The sequence below is a fragment of the Prionailurus bengalensis genome, chromosome D1, assembly GCF_016509475.1.
Source record: "Prionailurus bengalensis isolate Pbe53 chromosome D1, Fcat_Pben_1.1_paternal_pri, whole genome shotgun sequence".
NCBI classification, from domain to species: domain Eukaryota; kingdom Metazoa; phylum Chordata; class Mammalia; order Carnivora; family Felidae; genus Prionailurus; species Prionailurus bengalensis.
This window is the reverse complement of record NC_057346.1, coordinates 59,974,532-59,995,837: the sequence shown is the minus strand read 5'-3', so window position 1 is coordinate 59,995,837 and position 21,306 is coordinate 59,974,532. Positions and strand designations below refer to the sequence as shown.

General features: G+C 36.8%; 1 protein-coding gene across 10 annotated transcripts in view; it reads left to right on the top strand.

The window, feature by feature from the left end:
• The window catches only part of NUP98 (nucleoporin 98 and 96 precursor), a 117,777-nt gene that overhangs the window by 68,271 nt on the left and 28,200 nt on the right, over positions 1-21,306 (top strand). For all 10 annotated transcript variants that reach the window (XM_043580377.1, XM_043580379.1, XM_043580372.1 and 7 more), the window contains 7 exons: positions 629-767; positions 7,312-7,489; positions 8,366-8,530; positions 15,115-15,297; positions 15,964-16,120; positions 17,491-17,920; positions 19,761-19,987. In XM_043580377.1, coding sequence (XP_043436312.1) covers positions 629-767; positions 7,312-7,489; positions 8,366-8,530; positions 15,115-15,297; positions 15,964-16,120; positions 17,491-17,920; positions 19,761-19,987 — 1,479 coding nt within the window. The remainder of the gene's footprint in view (positions 1-628; positions 768-7,311; positions 7,490-8,365; positions 8,531-15,114; positions 15,298-15,963; positions 16,121-17,490; positions 17,921-19,760; positions 19,988-21,306) is intronic.

Sequence of the window (21,306 nt, the reverse complement as noted above, 5' to 3'; positions counted from 1 at the left end):
GCTCATTGGAGTTTTCTACAATTAAAGAAAGTGAGCAAGAAAATACTAAGAGAAAATTTAGTAATAAAAGATGGAGTAGTATTTAGGTTTAACTTCATACTAAGTTAATACAGATAACTTTTTGGGGGGGGGGGGGAATCTCATCTTGCTGTATTGTATTTTCAAAAGGGCTGTCAGGTACACTGAAAGCTAGGTACTAAGTAAGGGTTGTTTCAAATGTAGCAGTAGTACAGATACTTAGAAGAGATTTAAGAAGGCTGTTTTTTGAGGATAAGTGCTATAGAAATGTAGATGTTAAACTAGATAACTGTGTTTGATGTCACCCTCTAATACATACTATGGATGAAATAACACAATGAAAGTATTTGCCAGATGATTTAAAATGTTCATGTTTAGCGACATCTGGCTGGCTCAGTCGACAGAGCATGTGACTCTTGTTCTCTGGGTTGTGAGTTTGAGCCCCATGTTGAATGTAGAGATGATTTAAAATTGTTAAGAAAATTAAATAAAATCCTGATTAATGTTTAAAGCTGCTTGCTTCCTCTGATTATTTAGTCACTGGGAGTATAAAATAGATTATTTGCCTTCTATACAGGATGAGTTTTTAACTATTTGCTTTGACTTGTAGGTTATGGTTCAATCTATTTTGAAGGAGATGTGAATTTGACAAATCTAAATTTGGATGATATTGTGCATATTCGAAGGAAAGAAGTGATTGTCTACTTAGATGATAACCAAAAACCACCTGTGGGTGAAGGGCTAAATAGGTATGAATTTATTTATGTATTTAGAAAAATCTGCTTGGGGTGCATAGGTGGCTCAGTCAGTTAAGCGTCTGACTTTGGCTCAGGTCATGATCTCACAGTTCGTGGGTTCAGGCCCTGTGTTGAGCCCTGTGCTGACAGCTCAGAGCCTGGAGCCTGCTTTGGATTCTGTGTGTGTCTCTCCCTCCTTCCTCCATTCGCATTCTCTTTCTCTCAAAATAAATAAACATTGAAAAAAAAATTTTAAGGAAAAAAAAGAAAAAATAATCCACTAAATCACATTTTTTTATATTATATACATTTTCCTGCAACTTGCTTTTTTGACTTACTGTACAGTCTGATTGTTTCTTTAATTTAAAAGTAAAAATGGTAAAGAAATGCTACACTATGACTTTTTTTTGACTCCTTTTCCCTAATATCAGGACCAACTGTTACTTTCCCAAAACACTTTTTAATAGTACTTTTTTTTCTTGTGTCTGCTATGATCATTTTTAACTCTCTTTATTGTAATTGGAGAAACTATCTTCGGATACCTGTTCAGACACATGAAAGGGCCACAGGTAAAATAATTTATGTTCACAACCTACCAAGTGTGAAGAAGTGGAAATTCAGAATAGCCCTATAAGTATAATAATTTTTAGATATTTCCTATTGTAGCAGTATTCTCATACAGGGAGTCGTGACCCTGAAGCTTTCCTTTCCAGGAAGCAACTTTATTTGTGCCGGCACGGCTCAGTTGGGTTCGTACACGAAGAACTGAGCCCCAAATGCCGCCTGGTATAGTTTTTAATACATTTTCTATTTCTTTGTCTCTCTTATATGGTAACACACAAACATGTAGTCTGATTAAGTGGTCTCATGTTACAAGGTCATGAGGGATGTTGTCACATACACATATAGCCAGCTGCCTTGAGGGTTTTTTTTTTTTTTTTTTCTCTCTCTCTCTCCCCTTAGGGGACCCTACCAACCATAATAAGGAAATTGAATCAGTAATCAAAAAATACAGCCCCCCCCCATGCCCCCAAAAGCCTTCAACCACATGACTTCAGACTACAGATCAATATCCTTGATGAATACCGAAGTAAATATCTTCAAAAAAATATACATTTGACCCTTGAACTGTGTGAGCCCACATACATGGGTTTTTTTAATAGTACAGTACTGTAACTGCATTTTCCTTACTATTTTCTTAACATTTTATTTTTCTAGTTTACTTTATTATAATACAGTATATAATCACATAACATATGAAATATGTGTTAGTCAGTGGTTTATGTTATCAGTAAGGCTTCTAGTCAACTAGGCTATTAGTAGTAAAGTTTTGTGGGAGTCAGATACACAGATTTTCAACTGCACAGGGGGTTGGTACCCAACCCCAGCATTGTTCTGTCACCAGTTGTATTAGCAAATGGATTTCAGTAGTACATTGGGAGGATTTTACACCATGACCAAGTAGGATTTATTCCTGGAACACAAGGAAGGTTCAACATAGAAAAATTGATCTTGTAATACATCATGTTTGTAAAATGAGTGAAGAAAATCACATGATAATCTCAACTGATGAGAAAAAGCATTTTGACAAAATACAATACCCTTTTATGAGAAAGCCACGCAACAAACTAGAGATAGAGGAAAACTATCTCAGCTTAATGGAGGCCATGTTTTCAACATCCACAGAAAATATGCTCAGTGGTGGAAGAGTGAAAGCTTTTCCTCGCCACTTTTATTCAATATAACTGCCAGGGCAGTTATGCAAGGAACAGAAATACAAGGTATCATCCTGGGGGCCCTGGGTGGCTTAGTTAAGCATCCGACTCTTGATTACAGTTCGGGTTATGATCTCACAGTTGTGAGATTGAGCCCTGCGTTGGGCTCTGCGCAGGTCATGGAGCCTGCTTAAGATATTCTGTGTCTCTCTCTGTCTCTCTGTCTGTCTCCCTCCCTCTCTCTCTCTCTCTCTCTCTCTCTGCACCTCCCCTGTGTGTTCCCACCATCTGTCTCAAAAGAAAAAAGGCATCACCCAGATTGGAAAGGAGGAAGTAAAATATCTCTGTTGAGAGATGACATGATCTTATGTGGGAAACCTAAAGATTCCATAAAACAGTTATAAATTCAGCAAGGTAGCAGGATACAAAATTAACTCGCAAAAATCAGTTAAGTTTCTATATACTAATAATGAACAGTCCAAAAAGGAAAGCAATTCTATCAAAAAGAATAAAATATTTAAGAATAAGATTAACCAGGGAAGCAAAAGCTGAAAGAAGACAAACAAATGGTAATTATCTCATGTTTATGGATTGGAAGACTAAATTATTAAGATGTCTATACTACCCAAAGCAATCTACAGATTTAATGTAATCCCTATGAAGATACTAGCAGCATTGTACCTCACATATGTAGTTAAGTTATCTTTGACAAGACTGCCAAAACCATTCAGTAGGGGAAAGAACAATCTCTTTACCAAATGATTCTGGGAAACCTGTATGCAGAAGTATGAAGTTGTACTTTTATACTATATTAAAAAAAAAAAAACAAACCTCAAAATGGACTAAAGCCTCAACATAAGACCTAAAACTTACAACACTCTTAGAGTAAAACATAGGGGAAGTTTACATATATATATATGTGTGTGTGTGTGTGTGTGTGTGTGTGTGTATTTTTTTTTAAGTTTTTAGTTTACATACAGTGTATTAGTTTCAGGAGTACAGTATGCAACACTTCCATACATCACCCAGTGCTCATCACAAGTGCACTCCTTAATCCCCATTATCCATTTAACCCAACCCCCCCCCCCAACCCCTCTGGTAACCATCATTTTGTTCTCTATGGTCAAGAGTCTGTTTTTTGGTTTGCCTCTCTTTTTTCCCTCCTTTGCTTATTTGTTTTTTGAATTCCAGATATGAGTGAAATCATACAGTATTTATCTTTCTCAGAGTAATTTTGTTTAACATAATACTCTCTAGCTCCGTCCATGTTGTTGCAAATGGCAACATTTCATTCTTTTTTTTTTTTTTTAATTTTTTTTCAACGTTTTATATTTATTTTGGGGACAGAGAGAGACAGAGCATGAACGGGCGAGGGGCAGAGAGAGAGGGAGGCAGAGAATCGGAAACAGGCTCCAGGCTCTGAGCCATCAGCCCAGAGCCCGACGCGGGGCTCGAACTCACGGACCGCGAGATCGTGACCTGGCTGAAGTCGGACGCTTAACCGACTGCGCCACCCAGGCGCCCATTTCATTCTTTTTTAAGGCTGAATAATATTTAATGGGGTGTGTGGTGTGTGTATACTTCTTTATCCATTCATCAATTGATGGACACTTGAACTGTTTCCATAATTTGGCTATTATAATTATAATACTGTAAACATTGGGATGCATGTATCCCTTTGAATTAGTATTTTTGTGTTCTTTGGGTAAACACCTCGTAGTTCAATTGCTGCATCACAGAGTAGTTCTGGTTTTTTTTTAATTTTTTTTTAATGTTTGTTTATTTTTGAGAGAGAGAGAGAGAGAGCACGAGTGGGGGAGGGACAGAGAGAGAGGGAGACACAGAATCCAAAGCAGTCTCCAGGCTTCAAGCTGTCAGCACAGAGCCAGACACGGGGCTCGAACTCATGAACTGTGAGATCATGACCTGAGCTGAAGTCAGACGCTCAACCGACTGAGCCACCCAGGCACCCCAGAGTAGTTCTATTTTTAACTTTTTGAGGAATCTCCATACTATTTCCCACAGTGGCTGCACCAGTTTGCATTCCCACCAACAGTGCAAACAGGTTCCTTTTTCTCCGCATCCTCGCCAATACCTGTTGTTGTTTCCTGTGTTGTTGATTTTAGCTATTCTGACAGGTGTGAGTGACATCTCATTGTAGTTTTGATTTGCATTTCCCTGTTGATGAGTGATACTGAGCATCTTTTCATGTGTTTTGGCCATCTGTACGTCTTCTTTGGAAAACTGTCTATTCATGTCTTCTGTCCATTTTTAATTGGATTATTCATTTTTTGGGTATTGAGTGTTATAAGTTCTTTGTGTATTGTGGATCCTAGCCCTTTATCAGATATGTCATTTGCAAATACCGTCTCCCATTTCTTAGGTTGCCTTTTGGTTTTGTTGATTGATTCCTTCATTGTGTAGAAGTTTGTTATTTTAGTATAGTCCCAATAGTTTATTTTTTATTTTGTTTCCCTTGCCTCTGGAGACATACCTAGAAAGAAGTTGCTGTGGCCACTGTTAAAGAAGTTAACTGCCTGTGTTCTCTACTAAGATTTTTATGGTTTCAGGTCTCACATTTAGGTCTTTAATCCATTTTGAATTTATTTTTGTGTATGGTGTAAGAAAGTGGTCCAGTTTTATTCTTTAGCATGTTACTGTCCAGTTTTCCCAACACCATTTTTTGAAGAGACGTTCTTTTTTTAAATGGTTGTTTATTTTTAAGAGAGAGGGAATGGGGGGAAGGGCAGAAAGAACGGGAGACAGAAAATCCCAAGCAGACTCCTTGTTCCCAGCACAGAGCCTGATGTGTGGTTCAAACTCACTAACCATGAGATCATGATCTGAGCTGATGGAAATCAAGAGTTGGGACAGTTAACCAACTGAGCCACCCAAGGCCTTCTTTTTACCATGTCATTATATTTTGACAAGGATTTACCGAATACAACACTAAAAGCATAGGCAACAATAGTAAAAATGAACAAATTGGACTACATTAAAATATAAGAACCCTGTACATCTAAGAACACGTGCAACAGAATGAAAAGCCAACCTGCAGAATGGGAGCAAACATTTACAAATCATATTTCTGGTAAGTGGTTAATATGAAGAACTATATCTCAACAACAACAAAAATACCAAAAAAAAAAAAAAAAAATGGACAAAGGACTTCAGTACACATGTCTCCAGAGATACAGATGGCCAGCAAACATATGAAAAGGTACTCAACATTGCTAATAATTAGAGAAATGCAAATCAAAACCACAGTGAGCTATCATACCATCAGGATCGTTACTAAGTTTAAAAAAGTTTTTGGCAAGAATATGGAGAAATTGGAACCTTTGTATATCTTGGTGGGAATGTAAAATCGTTCAGTTACTATGGAAAAGAGTATGGTGATTCCTCAGAAAATTAAAAATGACCCATCAGTTTCTAAAGAATTGGAAGCAATATACACATATATGTGTATATATGTGTGTGTGTATGTATCTAGATATGTACGTATATCTATATATGAGTATAGATATAGATATGTAGATGTGCATATAGATATAGATATATAGATGTATATATAGATATATATCCTGGAGATATATCCAGATGGATTGGCAGCAGGATCTCACAACCATGAGTGATTACACACCCATGTTCATAACAGTGTTCATAATAGCAAAGAACTAGAAGCAACCCAAATATTCATTGACAGATGAATGGATAAACAAAATCTTTTTACACACAATGGAATACTATATAGCCTTAAAAAGGAAGGATGTTTTGACACATGCTAAAACACGGATGAACCTTGAGGACATAAATAAACTGGTCATAAAACATAGAATACTGTATGATTCCACTTATTTAAGGCCATCTAAAGAGACAGATTCATAGAAACAAACAATAGAATAGTGGTTGCCAGTGGGTAGAGGTAGGGGAGTTGTTTTCTAAGGATAGAGTTTTACTTAGGAAAGGTAAGTTTTGGAAATTGGTTGCACAACAGTGTGGACATACTTACCACTACTGAATGGTATAAAAAGGAAAGGGTTAAGGTGGTAAATCTTAAGATGTAAATTTTGTGTTATATCTTTTATCACACTAAAAAGAATAATGTTTTAAAAAGTCACCTATTAAATATTGTGATTTAATTGTGTTCTATCTGGGGGCACTTGGCTGGCTTAGTTGGTGGAACCATGTGACTCTTGATCTCGGGGTTGTAGGTTCAAGCCCCCACATTGGGCATAGAGATTACTTAATAAAAGGTTTTTTTTCTTTAAGTCATCTATTATTATGTACTAGTGACTGTACTAGGTGTAAGTCATACAGAATGAATAGAACACACTCCTTGATCTCACATATTGATATTAGAAGGTGTACCTTACTGCAGTTATAGTCATCTTCCCACTCAATATTTAATGGTTAATATTATGGTATTCCTGTTAGCTCATTCTGGAAGCATTTGTTAGTGGTAGTTGCTGCTATTATTAATGTTGTTAAGTACAACACCACTTTAAGACCTTCACCAAGAGTTAAGTCCTAGATCTGGACTTTTAGCACTGAATTTGATCAAGGATGCATAGCTTAAGTGTCAAAATTTTATTGGAAATAATTGATGTGTCATGGTAGTTTAAAGTAAATGGAGTTTGACTCTTCAACCAGATATTGAGTTAGGTGATGTGGGGGTGATTCCTTGCTTTTAAGCTTATCTACCCTAAGAGGCAGGACACAAGTTTATGTAACACCTGCAGAGTAATTCCAAAGTAACACAGGTACCTTTATATAGATGTTACTTGGCTTTCTGGTCTTAAGTATGGAACATTTACACTTCACTTGGTTGTACATTACAGGAAGGCCGAAGTTACACTGGATGGAGTTTGGCCAACAGATAAAACATCTCGCTGTTTAATAAAGAGCCCAGATCGACTTGCTGATATGAACTATGAGGGCAGATTGGAAGCAGTTTCAAGGAAACAGGGAGCTCAATTCAAAGAGTACCGTCCCGAAACAGGTTCTTGGGTGTTTAAGGTATATAGTCAACTTAACCTAGTTCTTGTAAACTGTAGTAACACTGACAAAATGTGTTAGAAGAGTCTCTCTTAAATTCTTTTCATTTTTACAAATTAGGAAACAGATGTAGAGGTACATTATGATTTGCTCTAAATTACATATGTTAGTTAAACACCAGAACAATAAGGAGCTATTAAAAACTTTTATGCTGATGATTCACATCCTCTACCCCATCCTGTGAGCATGTAGATACACTTCTAAGGAGTGGTTTTTCTAATGTGTGACATCCTTAGAGACATGAGGCAGAATTTTTGTCTCTTGATACCAACTCTTCCTAAATTGTCATTCATTTAAAGATTTTTGGGGATGAAGACATTGACTTCCTCCCTTCCTTGATAGTTTAACCCAGTGGTTTCTTTTCTTCTAGGCCAGTTGGGTTATTTAACTAGTTGAAGGTCCTTGTGTAGGTAGTGAACAACTAGGCAGCATATAGAAATGAAAACAGTAGCAGTGTTTCTGGATTCGGTTTCCTGTATTAATAATTTAGTAATTGTATATGAGCAACTAGTACATTTACTAATCATCTAAATCTAGGGACAACAGTAAAGTATGATAGATGACATTGTGCCTTAAATATTATGATCTCTCTCTCTCTTTTTTTTTTAAAGCTAATTCTGCAAGATTGTAAGGACAAGTATTGTGGAAGCTCTTAGGAATATAAGTGTTAAAATTGATTTTGTTGATTCTGAGGCGCTTGGCTGGCTCAGTCAGTGGAGCATGTGGCTCTTGATCTTGGGGTTGTAAGTTTGAGCCCCACACTGGGTGTAGAGATTACTTAAAAATAAAATCTTTAAAACATTTTTTTTGATTTTGTTGGATTCTTCTCTTCCTTAGGTCTCCCATTTCTCTAAGTATGGCCTTCAGGATTCTGATGAAGAAGAGGAGGAACGGCCATCCAAAACTAGTACAAAGAAGTTGAAGACTGCCCCTTTGCCTCCTGCAGGCCAGGCCACCCCATTCCAGATGGCTCTTAATGGCAAGCCAGCACCTCCACCCCAGGTAGAGACAGGACAGTGAATTTGAATGGAATCCGTGATACAGAAGTTGAAAGCAAGTCATTCAGCTAGTACAAAGCTGTTTTATGACCCCTGGAACTTTGAAGAGTACAAATGTATTGGCAGTCACGTTGAGACAAGTACAAGGGAGGGCATGGTGTGGTCCTGACATCTTTTTTTAAATTGAGAGATTTAAGGAATTCTCATGCTGTTTGGATCATTCCTTCTACAGATTATCATTCTTAAACACCTCCCTCTCTTTCATTTGGACTTGCTGAATTCTCTGCTCAGTGATCAACTTAAGATAGCATTTTGCTTGTGTGGGTTGATACAAAGTAAATTCTACTTTTGTTGACTATCTGATGTGCAGTTTAATCTTGTTCTTTACCTCTGTGGTTTTTTAAAAGTTCAATTCGCTTTCTGCAAGGGTTTTTTAACTCCATTTTTCTCAAGTTGTTTGCTTATACTTCAGGTAACCTCTTAATATTTGTATTTTAACAATACATAATCTTTCTGAATATAGATCAAGTTTTAGAATATAAATGAATTATTTGGCGTGGGGAGAGTAGGGGCTACATTGTTTATTGCAATTACTTGTATCATACTCCTTTTCAGTATTGTTAAGCCAGTATAAACCTTTTGTCCATCTAGGGAAAGGTTTGTAATTTAAATATCAGGTAGTTTCTTTGCCACCTCATGAAGAGTTTTACTTTCCTTTGGATGTCATTTATATTCAATCAAGTTACAAAAAATTTTTTTTCTTTGCTGCCATACTCCCTCAAAAAAGAGAACTTAATATAGAATTTCTTTGTAAAGCATCCTCTACCTCTCAGCTGCTAAAAGCAGGGCCTTTGGAATTTTTTGTGCTACAATTCTTATGGCTGCTGAAATGTGCGATTTTATGATTTATTAAATAATTTCTTGGGAGGCATTTTCTGGAGATTGTTGTGTATGTATGTTCATATTTGCGCGTACAAGGTGAGGGGGAGGGTATGATAAAAGTGGGAAATGGGAAATATATTGACTCTTATATTTATAATCTTTGTAGCATAAAACCCCTAAGAAATCTCTTCTGAACTAAAGAAATGCTGTAAATGGACTTGGTTTTCCAGTTTTCCATGTTCATTTTTTCTGAATCATATGCTTTGTATAATCTCTTTCATTCCAAAGTGTTTTTTCATCTTACATTATATGTATTTCTAGAATAAGAGTCAGGTAGCCTTCTTTTCTGCTAATAAAAGTAATTGTTAAGATCCTAAAGATGCAGCTGAGAAAAAAAAAAACTTCATCCGTGGATAGAGCAAATTTACGTAATGTGTCTTGACAACCAGTGATTTTTAGGCTGTTTAATTTCCAGAATACAAATAGTAAGGGAAAACTATACATTTCTATGATGACACTTTCATAGGTGAGAATTTTTAAGAAACTGAGTACCATATAATTTCACAAGAACCAGGTTGTAGGAAAAAGAGACTTCGTAAGGATCAAAATGGGCAAAGAGAATACAGTGAATGGGATCTGTTTCAGATTATCTCCTTTGATTGAAGAGAAGTGGGTGGTCTTTGGATGGCAAAAACAGAAATGGGAATAGTGGGTAGAGCTGTTTAGATATTAGGCTAACGTATTGGAACAGTAATGAAGGACTTCCTTCGTATTGCCCAGTGAGATAGGTAGGAAATGGTAGTGGTTGCATAGCTTTTAGTAATTTGCACCAAGACCTACATCTTACTGGGCACGAGGAAAACACTTGAGCCATCTGGACGAACTGGGAACAGACTGCACTGTCTTTTCATCCTAGTGTCAAGATGATTCTCTACACACTGTCACCTGGCCCCCTGGGCAGCTTGATTTCAGGGACATGGTGTTCCTCCACCTCCAGTCTGCCATAGCAGTTTTTTTTTCCTCCTGTGTACAATTTCAGGTTCTCAGAATTGGGGGCTAGGGGTTTTTTAGGTATTAGGAAGATTCACATTTTTGTTTAATGGTCACTTTATCCCACTGCCTCGTGTATAATATCATTCGTGTCTTTGTAGTTTGTTCTTAAAGCTTTGATTTGCTTCTAAATAGGTAAATCAAAGCAACCAGAAAACATTAAGGTAACTAAATCTTCATGTAGTCTCTTCTGTGCCTTTGAAGTTACAGAAAGTGTTGGCATAAAAACCTTCATCACACAGATAAATTAGGGCAGTTGCAGAAACATTTGGTAGTTAGAACATTATTTCCAAAATGCTGATCTGAGATTTAGTTTTCAGCTGACTGGATCACTCCTTTGGTGACCTTTGATTCCATAGATAGGCATGAGGCTCAGGCATATTTATATTTTAAATGCTTTCCCCCAGGTGATTGAAATATGCATCGAGGCTTCAGAACCATTTGTTTAAAGACCTCAGATAGCACTCAGGGAGAGAGATTTTACCTATAGCTTTTTACCTCCACATCATACTGAACTGTAACTTGTGTTCAGTATCAACACTGAGTAGTTGACTTGCTCAGAAACTTAGCGTTGTTCATTCAGTGAGTACCTTCAAATGAGTTAGGAATTTTTTTCAAGGGAAAAAGTGATTAGGATTTAGAAGAAAATTAACATTTCATCTTGTGTATACTTTTTAAAATTAGTCAATTTTATTTTGGGAGAGAGAGCACCCACATGCCAAGTAGGGGAGAGGCAAAGGGAGAGGGATGGAGAGAATCTTAACCAGGCTCCACGCTCAGCACAGAGCCCGACGCAGGGCTTGATCTCACAACTGTGAGATCATGACCTGAACTGAAATCAAGAGTCAGACGCTTAACCCACTAAACCACCCAGGTGCCCCTTTCTTGTGTATACTTTTTAAAAGTAAAGTGGCAGCTGTCTATATTTATCCACTAAGTAAATGTATATGTGATTATCCATTTTATATTTTTATGTAATATATGATATATATATATATATGAAATAATTGTATACCAGAAGTCTTTTTGCTTCAGATATTAGTATTGTCATGTCTTATACTTAATTGTAATATCCCTGAATGTACGTGTAGAAACATACACACTTATTTTGGTGGGCCCTTGAAACCACGACATGGAATCTTTCCTGAGAACACAATAATGGTGACAAGGCTGATTTTCCAGCCAAATGAATATAAAACATTCTTTGCAGTTAGAAAACAAGTTATTCTGGGGGCACCTGGGTGGCTCAGTTGGTTAAACATTTGACTTTGGCTCAGGCCATGATCTCACTGTTCATGGGTTTGAGCCCCATGTTGGGCTCTGTGCTGACAGTTCAGAGCCTGGAGCCTACTTCAGATTCTGTGTCTCCCATTCTCTCTGTCTCTCTCTCTCAAAAATAAATTAAAAAAAACATTTAAAAAAATAAAAGCTATTTTGGAAGCTGGCAATGGTAATAGGTATACTATATTAAACTATTTGGCGAGGACAGTATGAATTATTTAAATACCTGTTTGACCGTGGATTGGTTGTTTACCCTTTGTTGAATAAAAGGTGTCATGATTTACTTTACCTACTTGAATTACTTTATCTACTGGATTAAGACATGTTTTATCTTTAGGGTATTGGCAGCTTTGTTTGTATGAGAAAGATTCTCTTGAGGTGGAAAGTGGAGGTTTCTAAAATCCCTGAAGGTTTCAGTGATGAAATCTCACCTTCCATGTATCTAAAAAGACAGTTATTTTATAGAAATTATCTGTGTACTTAGGATTTACAATGTATTGTGCTGGTATTTAGACATAAATAAGATCTACTTTCAAGAGATTACAGTATATGAAAGGAATATTCCATTTAGCTGCTTTTCCCAGTATTTGCCTTTCTTTTCCATAGATCTCACAAGGACTCCCTATTTTTTTTTAACTTCCTCAATTCCTTCTGAGCCATCTTTATTATTATTATTATTATAATTATTATTAGTCTACTTTTCTTTCCAGGACTGGTTTTGAAGAAGCACCTGATCTCCCAAGATCGATCAGAAAATAAGTACACAGGCATCTTTTGGGGAAGTTTACCGCAGTTGCTTAGATACACTTTAACAACATTCACTAATGGTTCTAAGAGCTTCCCAGCTCCTCATAGTTTCTAGTAATTCACTTCTCCCTTACTTATTACACAATACCTCAGAGCTTTAAAGTCTATGCATGAGAGTGGAGCAAATAAAACCTTGATCCTTACTTAGCATACTTCTGAAAAATATGCTGGGTCCCTTAGGTCTCCATTCGAGTTACTTGAAATACCTTCGTTTTGCCTTAAAGTGTTCTAAGTGAACATCTCTTGCTGCTGTTATTTCTTCGTTGAGTAGTGTAAGTTGAAACCATTCTCTCCTTTTTTTCCTTTTCTCCCACGCATCCTCACTCCTTGTTCTTTCATGGTTATTAACTGCCCTTTCTGCTGTATGCCAGGCACTACACTAGGCAGTAGATTTGACAAAATGGTGAATGTTGAATTTAAAATGTGCTTGTGATAGATACAGAAAACAGTAGGCCGTAATCTCTGTTTTCAAGCCTTGACAATATGGTGGGACAGACATCACATATGCAAGAATTTATAGTATATCATGATAGATCATAAAAAATAGGTTTAGACAGAATGTAATGGGAACCCAACAGTGGGAGGGTATTCTAACTGATAGGTTGACACATAGGATATGGAGTAGTTTAATAGCTTCCTAAAGTGAATTGGTTAAAAACTCTAATATACTAGGGATGCTTTGGAGTTACAGTGTTCCCATAATTCTTATAAATAAAATGGGAGCATTGTGACCAGGGCTACTTTTTATTTTATTTTTTTCCAGAATTGTAGAGCATAAAGGTAGTCGCACTTGCCTTTAGCCTCTACAGTAGGTAAAAAAGTATCATTTTTGCCTTTCATCATTATCTAGTTTTGTTAGAGCTGTCCTTTGGGAATGTTCATATCTTCAGTTGCAATTCCCTATGCATCCAACATTTCAGTTTTTCTACACTTATAAATGAGAGCAGTCATTCTTTCAGTAAGGATAAGTGTTAAAGGAATGCAAGGGAATAGCTAATAGACCATTAAAAATAAAGTTGAAAAAGTTACACTAATGATTGTTTCTTTGTTCAAAGTAATCAAGAAATTATTTATTTACTTTTAATGTCTATTGATTTATTTTGAGAGAGAGCATGAGCAGGGAAGGGGCAGAGAGACAGAATCCCAAGCAGGCTCTGTGCTCCTAGCACAGAGCCTGACATGGGGCTCAGTCCCACAAACCGTGAGACCATGACCCAAGCCGAAATCAAGAATCAGACACACAATTGACCTAAGTGCCCCATGAAATTATTTTTTTAAACTACCTTTTACACATTAGCATCTATTTGAGGGTTAGCATGAAATAGGCCACTTAGGAAGATAAACCAAAAATTTTGGAAGATTAATAATCTATAAATGATACCATGATAAGAAAAATAAGTGGTAAAACTTTTTGATTTTGAGAATGTTTCATAAGTTGGCTTAGCCACTTGTCACCATTTTACCAGGTAATATGCAGGTTTAGGACATACTTAATTTGTACTGAAATGGTTATTTTACAGTGGGCTTCAGGTTGATGAGTTATTTACCTTTTCAAATCATAAACTGGTAGTCATGGGTATATCTTGAAAACTCCTTAATAAATGTAAATATAACTCTTGGAACTTGAACATAAAGGAATTATTCCTAAATTAAAATTGTTTCTAAGAGGCTACCTGGCTGGCTCAGTTGGTAGAGTGTGGAACTTTTGATCTCCCGGTTGTGAGTTCAAGCCCCACGTTGGGTGTGGAGCCTACTTTATTTAAAAAAAATTTTTTTTAATGTTTGTTTATTTTTGAGAAATAGTCCGAGACACAGTGCAAACAAGGGAGAGGCAGAGAGAGAGGGAGATACAGAATCTAAAGCAAACTCCAGGCTCTGAGCTGTCAGCACAGAGCCCATTGCAGGGCTCTAACTCACAAACTATGAGATCATGACCTGAGCTGAAGTCAGACACTTAACCAACTGAGCCACCCAGGCGCCCTGGTGTGGAGCCTACTTTAAAAAAAAAAAAAAGTTTCTAATATTACTTTGTTTTTTCCTTTTGGGAAATTAGGGTAGGCATTCCTCATATGTTACATGGTACTGCATATGTAGATTCCAGCTAACCTTTAGGATTTAGTCATAGAAAAGATAAAAAAATGGAAAATTACTTGAGACTTTGATATTTGTACCTTTTATTCTCTTTTCCCAATGGCTTCTGGCTACAAGGCAATGTGAGGGCAGGGTCACCCTGTGTATATCAGAAAATTATATTTGCTAGCTGTATCAGGTAAGGCATAATCTTTGTCCGAAGACCACGATTTGTTCAGTATGGGGCTTACGTTCCAGACACCAGACCTTAACATATTACAAAAGGGTGATTTCATGTATCCATATTTAGATCTCAAGTACATATAGGGGGATTTGGGGTAATTATTCCTAAATCCTTTTTAGCAAATATGTTACCTCACACTGTCTTAGAATGGACAGAATCTAGTATTACAATATCATATTCTGAATAACTATAGAAGCTCTGTGTCTATTTGGTATAATTTAATGCTGCTTCCCTGATCTTTCTGCTGTCTACAGAGCCAGAGCCCAGAGGTGGAGCAGTTAGGGAGGGTTGTGGAACTGGACAGTGACATGGTAGATATCACCCAGGAGCCAGTTTTGGATTCCATGTTAGAAGAGTGCGTGCCTGAGGATCAGGAACCTGTGTCTGCCTCAACACACATTGCATCTTCACTGGGAATTAATCCACATGTCTTACAGGTGAAGTCCTAACCCACCCTTACTACAACAGGAAGCCAAACTAATGTTTACCTCCCTTGCATCTAATCAGGCCTCTTCCTTGATTATTTACTGAAGAGCATTGAGTGGTCATTGGAATGAAGAAAAGCCAGAATATGGTCCATATTTGGGCCTCATTTTTCCGTTCTGGGAGGGAAAGCTATATTGAGATTCAGAACACGTGGATTCTAATCCGAGTTCTATAACTATTACTATGTGACTTTAGGCGAGTCATTTAACATCTGTGAGCACAGATTTTTCTCTGTAGGGTGGTTTTGAGGCTCTCAAAAGTGCTCCATAAAAGTTTTAATAGCCTAGTAGATAACAGGTTTCTTTAAACTCTGTCTCAATTTCTTTTGCCTATGCCTTTTGGCATGTTATAAGTTTAGCCTTTGTCTTATTTTCAAAGTTAATCATCCTGTAAACAGGTGAGCAATTGCTGTGTGCCAGACTTTGGTGGGACTCTAGATATAAGAGGAATGTTCTATAGCTTAAATTCCTCAGGCACATGCAGCCACACCGATATTATAGTAGCTCTGGACACAGCCTTCAGGCAGAGCAATTTACTGGTTGTTGTAAACTGCATTTTTCTTTTATGGCCTTTGGATTCCAGGGAACACATTCATTCTATAGATATTGCCTTTTTAGATCATGAAAGCATCATTGCTTGCTGATGAAGAAGATGTAGATACGGTCATGGATCAACGCTTCAGTCACCTTCCTTCTAAAACAGATACTTCTCAAGAAATCTGTTCTCCCAGACTCCCCATTTCAGCATCCCACTCGTCAAAATCCCGTTCTTTAGGTACTGTAAGTGATGATGCTGTTTTACAAGAAAACTGTAAAGTCCTGCTTTTCACATATCTTCTTCTAAGCTGAGTCAACTTCTCTAGCAAATATCCCCCTAAAGGCATATGACATAAGGATGCCAAGAGGAAATGTACTCTAAATACGTTAGGTGGGGCCAGTTTTTAAAAACTGTAATGTGCTTTATTGTTGCAGATGTAGAAGTTGTATGGAGAACAAAGCATTTGTGTTTTGTTTAGGTTATGTTTTTATTTGCTTATGAATGTGGACGAGATCAGATTTCCTAATTTTTATCACATCTTAGAGGAATGAGCAAGTTGTCCTGCACTGTACAATTTTGTGCAGTCCTCATACTGTCCTTATTTTATTGCCTCCTGGGGGCAAATGTTGCTTCTTACAATGCATAAAACTCGTCAGATTTCTACTTTTTCCTAAACCTTGCCAAATTCCTAGGAAAGTGATACTTGATTTTAAAGCTTTCCCTTTTTTCCTTCTTGTGGGATTGGAAGTAGAGTATCAATATGAACAAAGGACATAAGCACATGTAATCTCAAAATGTTTTAAAAGCCAGAGGAACTACTAGGAAGAGATTTGTTTATATTGCCTTAAAAACTTTATTTTTTACTTCTTTCAAGTGCCCTTGATAACCCGTTTTAAAAATGTTAACTAATAAAGCAATTAAACATAACAACCTTTTCTCTAATGGACACTTGTACTTCAATAACTACCTCTACCTCTTAGAAAACAGGCAATATAATAGTAATAAGAACTGTCCTTCTGAAAGGCACAAGGTACCTCCATGGGTTTTTGTTTCATGGAATCTAGCATGAGCATTGGAGTGGTAGCAATTTGTATTTTTATCTTATTAAGCTTTTTCTTTGGACTGAGAAATGTTTACATTTGGCATTCCGAAAAGGGCATGACCATTGATGTCAGACCTGGCTTATCTCTCAATCCTGCCATTAGTAGCTTTGTGGATTTGGACTAATCACTTTTCAAAGCCCAGTTTTCCTACCTATAAAATGGGATAATAGTGTTGTTTGTATGAAGTTATTGAAGGGTGAAATGAAACTGTGTATACAAATGACTTATACAGAGTCTTTCACAAAATAAGTGTTAATTTTTTTTTTTTAAGTAGTAGTGATAGTGTTTGTTATTAATGTTAATATTGTTGTGGCATCATCATCACAAATTCCTGCCTTGGTTTCCTGGTGAAACAGTATTCCACAGATTATGACTTGCCTCTTGTCATCTATATCTGATTTAATTGGTTTGGAAAAACTGTAATTTCAGCCTCACTGATGATTGCTGTTCAAGAAGCAATAGAGACTGTATTTTCTAATAGTTTTTTTTTTCCCCCTATTTCAGTTGGTGGGTTACTACAATCAAAGTTTACTAGTGGAGCTTTTCTTTCACCAAGTGCCTCTGTACAAGAATGTCGCACCCCCAGAGCATCGTCTTTGATGACTATTCCATCCACATGCCCTTGGTCTGTCCCTCCACCCCTCACCTCTGTGTTTACGGTGCCCAGCCCAGCTCCTGAAGTTCAGTTGAAAACCGTGGGTACACGTAGACAACCAGGCCTAGTCCCTCTTGAAAAGTCTGTCACCTATGGCAAGGGGAAACTCTTGATGGATATGGCTCTGTTTATGGGACGCTCATTTCGAGTTGGTTGGGGCCCCAACTGGACTCTTGCTAATAGTGGAGAACAGCTGAGTGGCTCTCATGAACTGGAAAATCATCAAAATGCCGATTCTATGGAATATGGATTCCTGCCTAATCCAGTAGCTGTTAAATCGTGAGTCACATTTTCTTTATGGTTTTTGAGAAAAGCAACTTGGTAGGTGAGAAAAAATTTTTCATTATCAGAAGACCCAAAGTCTCTAGACCTTGGTGATCTTTCTCGATATGCTCTTAGTACAGTTTTTTTTTAATTTATTTTTTTTTAATGTTTGTTTATTTTTGAGAGAGCTCATGGAAGGCAGGGAGCAGAGAGAAAGGGGACAAAAGATCCAAAGTGGGCTTTGGGCTGACAGCAGTAAGCCCAATGCGGGGCTCAAACTCACAAACCGTGAGATCATGACCTGAGCCAAAGTTGGATGCTCGACTGACCGAGCCACCCAGGTACCCCTGTTCTTAGTACAGTTTTAGATAACAGAAGATCTTTGTATAATTAAAAACCAAACCGATTAATAAGATAATTCCATTTGTAACATCAAGGTATGAAAAGTATAATACTTAGTGGTTAAACTTTAATTGGAAATTTAACAGACCCAAAGCTGATGCTGCAGCATTCCTTGGGTTTTATTCTTTTTATTGCATTAGTCATTTTTTCCTATTTTCTCACTTAGATATTTGTGATTTATATATATACACATATGTAATATATGTATATATATTATATATAATATATGTAACATATATATTATATATGTTATATGTATAATATATATATAATATATACGTTATATATATAATATATATATATATATAATATATTACATATAACGTATATAATATATATATGTATGGGGTATTTTCTCAACTAAGCACGTTTCCCATATCTTGGACCTGGTAAGGTGAATGTATAAACTGGGTATAATTCATACATAAGTATCTGGAAATAAGATGACATCTGATAGAGGCATCTGGCTGGCTCAGTCAGTAGAGCATACAACTCTTGATCTCGGCTTCATTAGTTGAAGCCCCACATTGGGCATAGAGCTTACTTAAAAAAAGACATCTGATAGCTATGTATGCTATGTTATTACTACATAATCCCCACTATTAACGTTTATGTGTGTGTACTTCTAGTTCTGTATACTTTATATATGTGTTGAGTATACATATACACATATATAATCTATACACATACATACGTGCACACACACATATATAATCTCTACACATACATACATACATATGCATACACAGTTCTGGTAGTTATTAACCAATATGCATACAGTTGTTTTGTACAAAATATATAACATTTTCCTGTTTACTCTTTATAACAAATTGTGCTGTCTTTACTACAGATTAAATGACTGTGATCACCTATAATGCTTGGTATTTAAAGTTAACTTTGAAGAAATACAAAACAATAGCTCTCTTGAACCTCACAATTAGTAATGTTGATCCTAATCTAGGTTATACATGATGTCATGTTTTGAAGGTTATTAATATCAATCTTAAAATTGGATCAAGGTGAGATTGATTATATGCTCATCTTAATTTAGAGTCAGTTTCACAGTATCTATAACCTTAGCCTCACAACTTTTGATCCCTCACTATGTATAATTTGAGAAATCAGTGTCCCAACAATGGTTTTTGGTCCTTGGATTTCATAATATGTAGATACATGTTGAAGCCAGCTCAAAGTCTAACTGCATTGATTCCCATGTTTGTTACAACCTGGCCTTAAGAAGCCTTTGGATTCTGAATGCATGGGCCAGATAATTTGTTTACTCATTCTGCAGCAGATAAGTTCATTATAGTTTGACATTAGGGAACACAGTTACTTTAAAATCACAGGTGAATGTTTTGCATTCTCTTTGAATCATAAAAATAAAAGTTTATTTGTAGGAAAATTCTAGCATCTGTCTTACCTTCATTTTCTGTCTTGTCATTTGCTCTTGTAGCCTAACAGAGTCTCCATTCAAAGTTCGTTTGGAAAAACTCAGTTTGAGACAAAAGCCAGATGAAGACCTGCAGTTATACCAAATACCTCTGGAGCTCAAATTAAAGCACAGCACTGTCCATGTAGATGAGCTGTGTCCTCTCATTGTCCCTAATCCAGGAGTTGCTGTCATTCATGACTATGCAAATTGGGTTAAGAAAGCATCTGGAGACTTTTTGGAAGCACAAAGTGAGTATGGACTATGTCTATCTAACCTTTGATGTTTCAGGAACTGGAGTAGAAGCATGCATTCATAGGAGGACAGATTTCCTTACGCCAATGTAGTGGGCGGATGCCTGAGCTCACACTTGTGTGTAGTTGAGTTGCAAAGAGCAAAATCCCAAGGAAGAAGAAATGATAACATTTTTTACAGTTACTCTTCTGCTTTTTAATATATGAGTCCTTGTTCACAGGAACTGCAGCCAAATTCTTTGGATTTTTGAAATTCCATTCCTTTCTCCATTCTGAGAACATAGGGAGAGAAAGCCATTCCTTCTTTCTTTCTTTCTTTCTTTCTTTTTTTTAAGTGTATTTGTTTATTTTGAGAGAGAGAGAGCACAGTGCATGCCAGCAGGGGAGGGTCAAAGAAAGAATCCCAAGCAGGCTCTGCGCTGCCAGCACAGAGCCTGACGTGGGGATTGACCCCACAAACCACAAGATCATGACCTGAGCCAAGGTCAAGAGTCAGACGTTTAACTGAGCCACCCAGGTGCCCTTCCTTCTTGCTTTTCTAAATCCTACCCATTCTTCCATGTCCAGCTTAAGTCCCTTTTGTTCTTCCCAACAATTTTAGTGTTCATAAATTCCCTCTTAACCTCTCTTTTCTATAACTATTGTGACCATGGTTTTCTAAACCAATACTTTGATAACAGGCTTTTCTAATTTGGGAACCTACTATTTCAAATAGTAGAAAAATTATACTTAATTACATGTTTGATAACATTTCAACATGTAAAAATGTTGAAAAATGGCAACTATTTTAGACTGTCATATGCCACAAATTCTGAGAATTGTGTATGTTAATTTCTTTGTGTTTGCTTCAGTTGTCTCATCATTTCAAACATGTGAGACATCTTCCCAGTGCATACTTCTATTTGGCTTAGTGGTAAACAGTGCTTCCGTCTTGTTTTCCTTCTTGAGGAGGAATATGAATAGTAGTTAAGAGTATAGAGCTGGATTTATTACTTGGGTTCAAATCTTGGCTCTACTACATTTTGCCTATAACTTTGAGCAAGTTACTTCAATTTCCTCATCTGTAAAATGAAGATGATAACCACTGTGGATAGTGAAGTTCAGAGTTGGCTTTACTCTTAAGTGTTTTCAAATAGTGTCATTTTAGGCTCTGTAAATGTTAGGCTGTGCCTCTTACAGGAGAGAATACTCTCTCACAAGTTTTTAGAGCACTTCATATTTTTTAATAAAAAATTTCTTTTCTTGGGGTGCCTGGGCAGCGCAGTTGGTTAAGTGGCTGACTTCAGTTCAGGTCATGATCTCACAGTCTGTGAGTT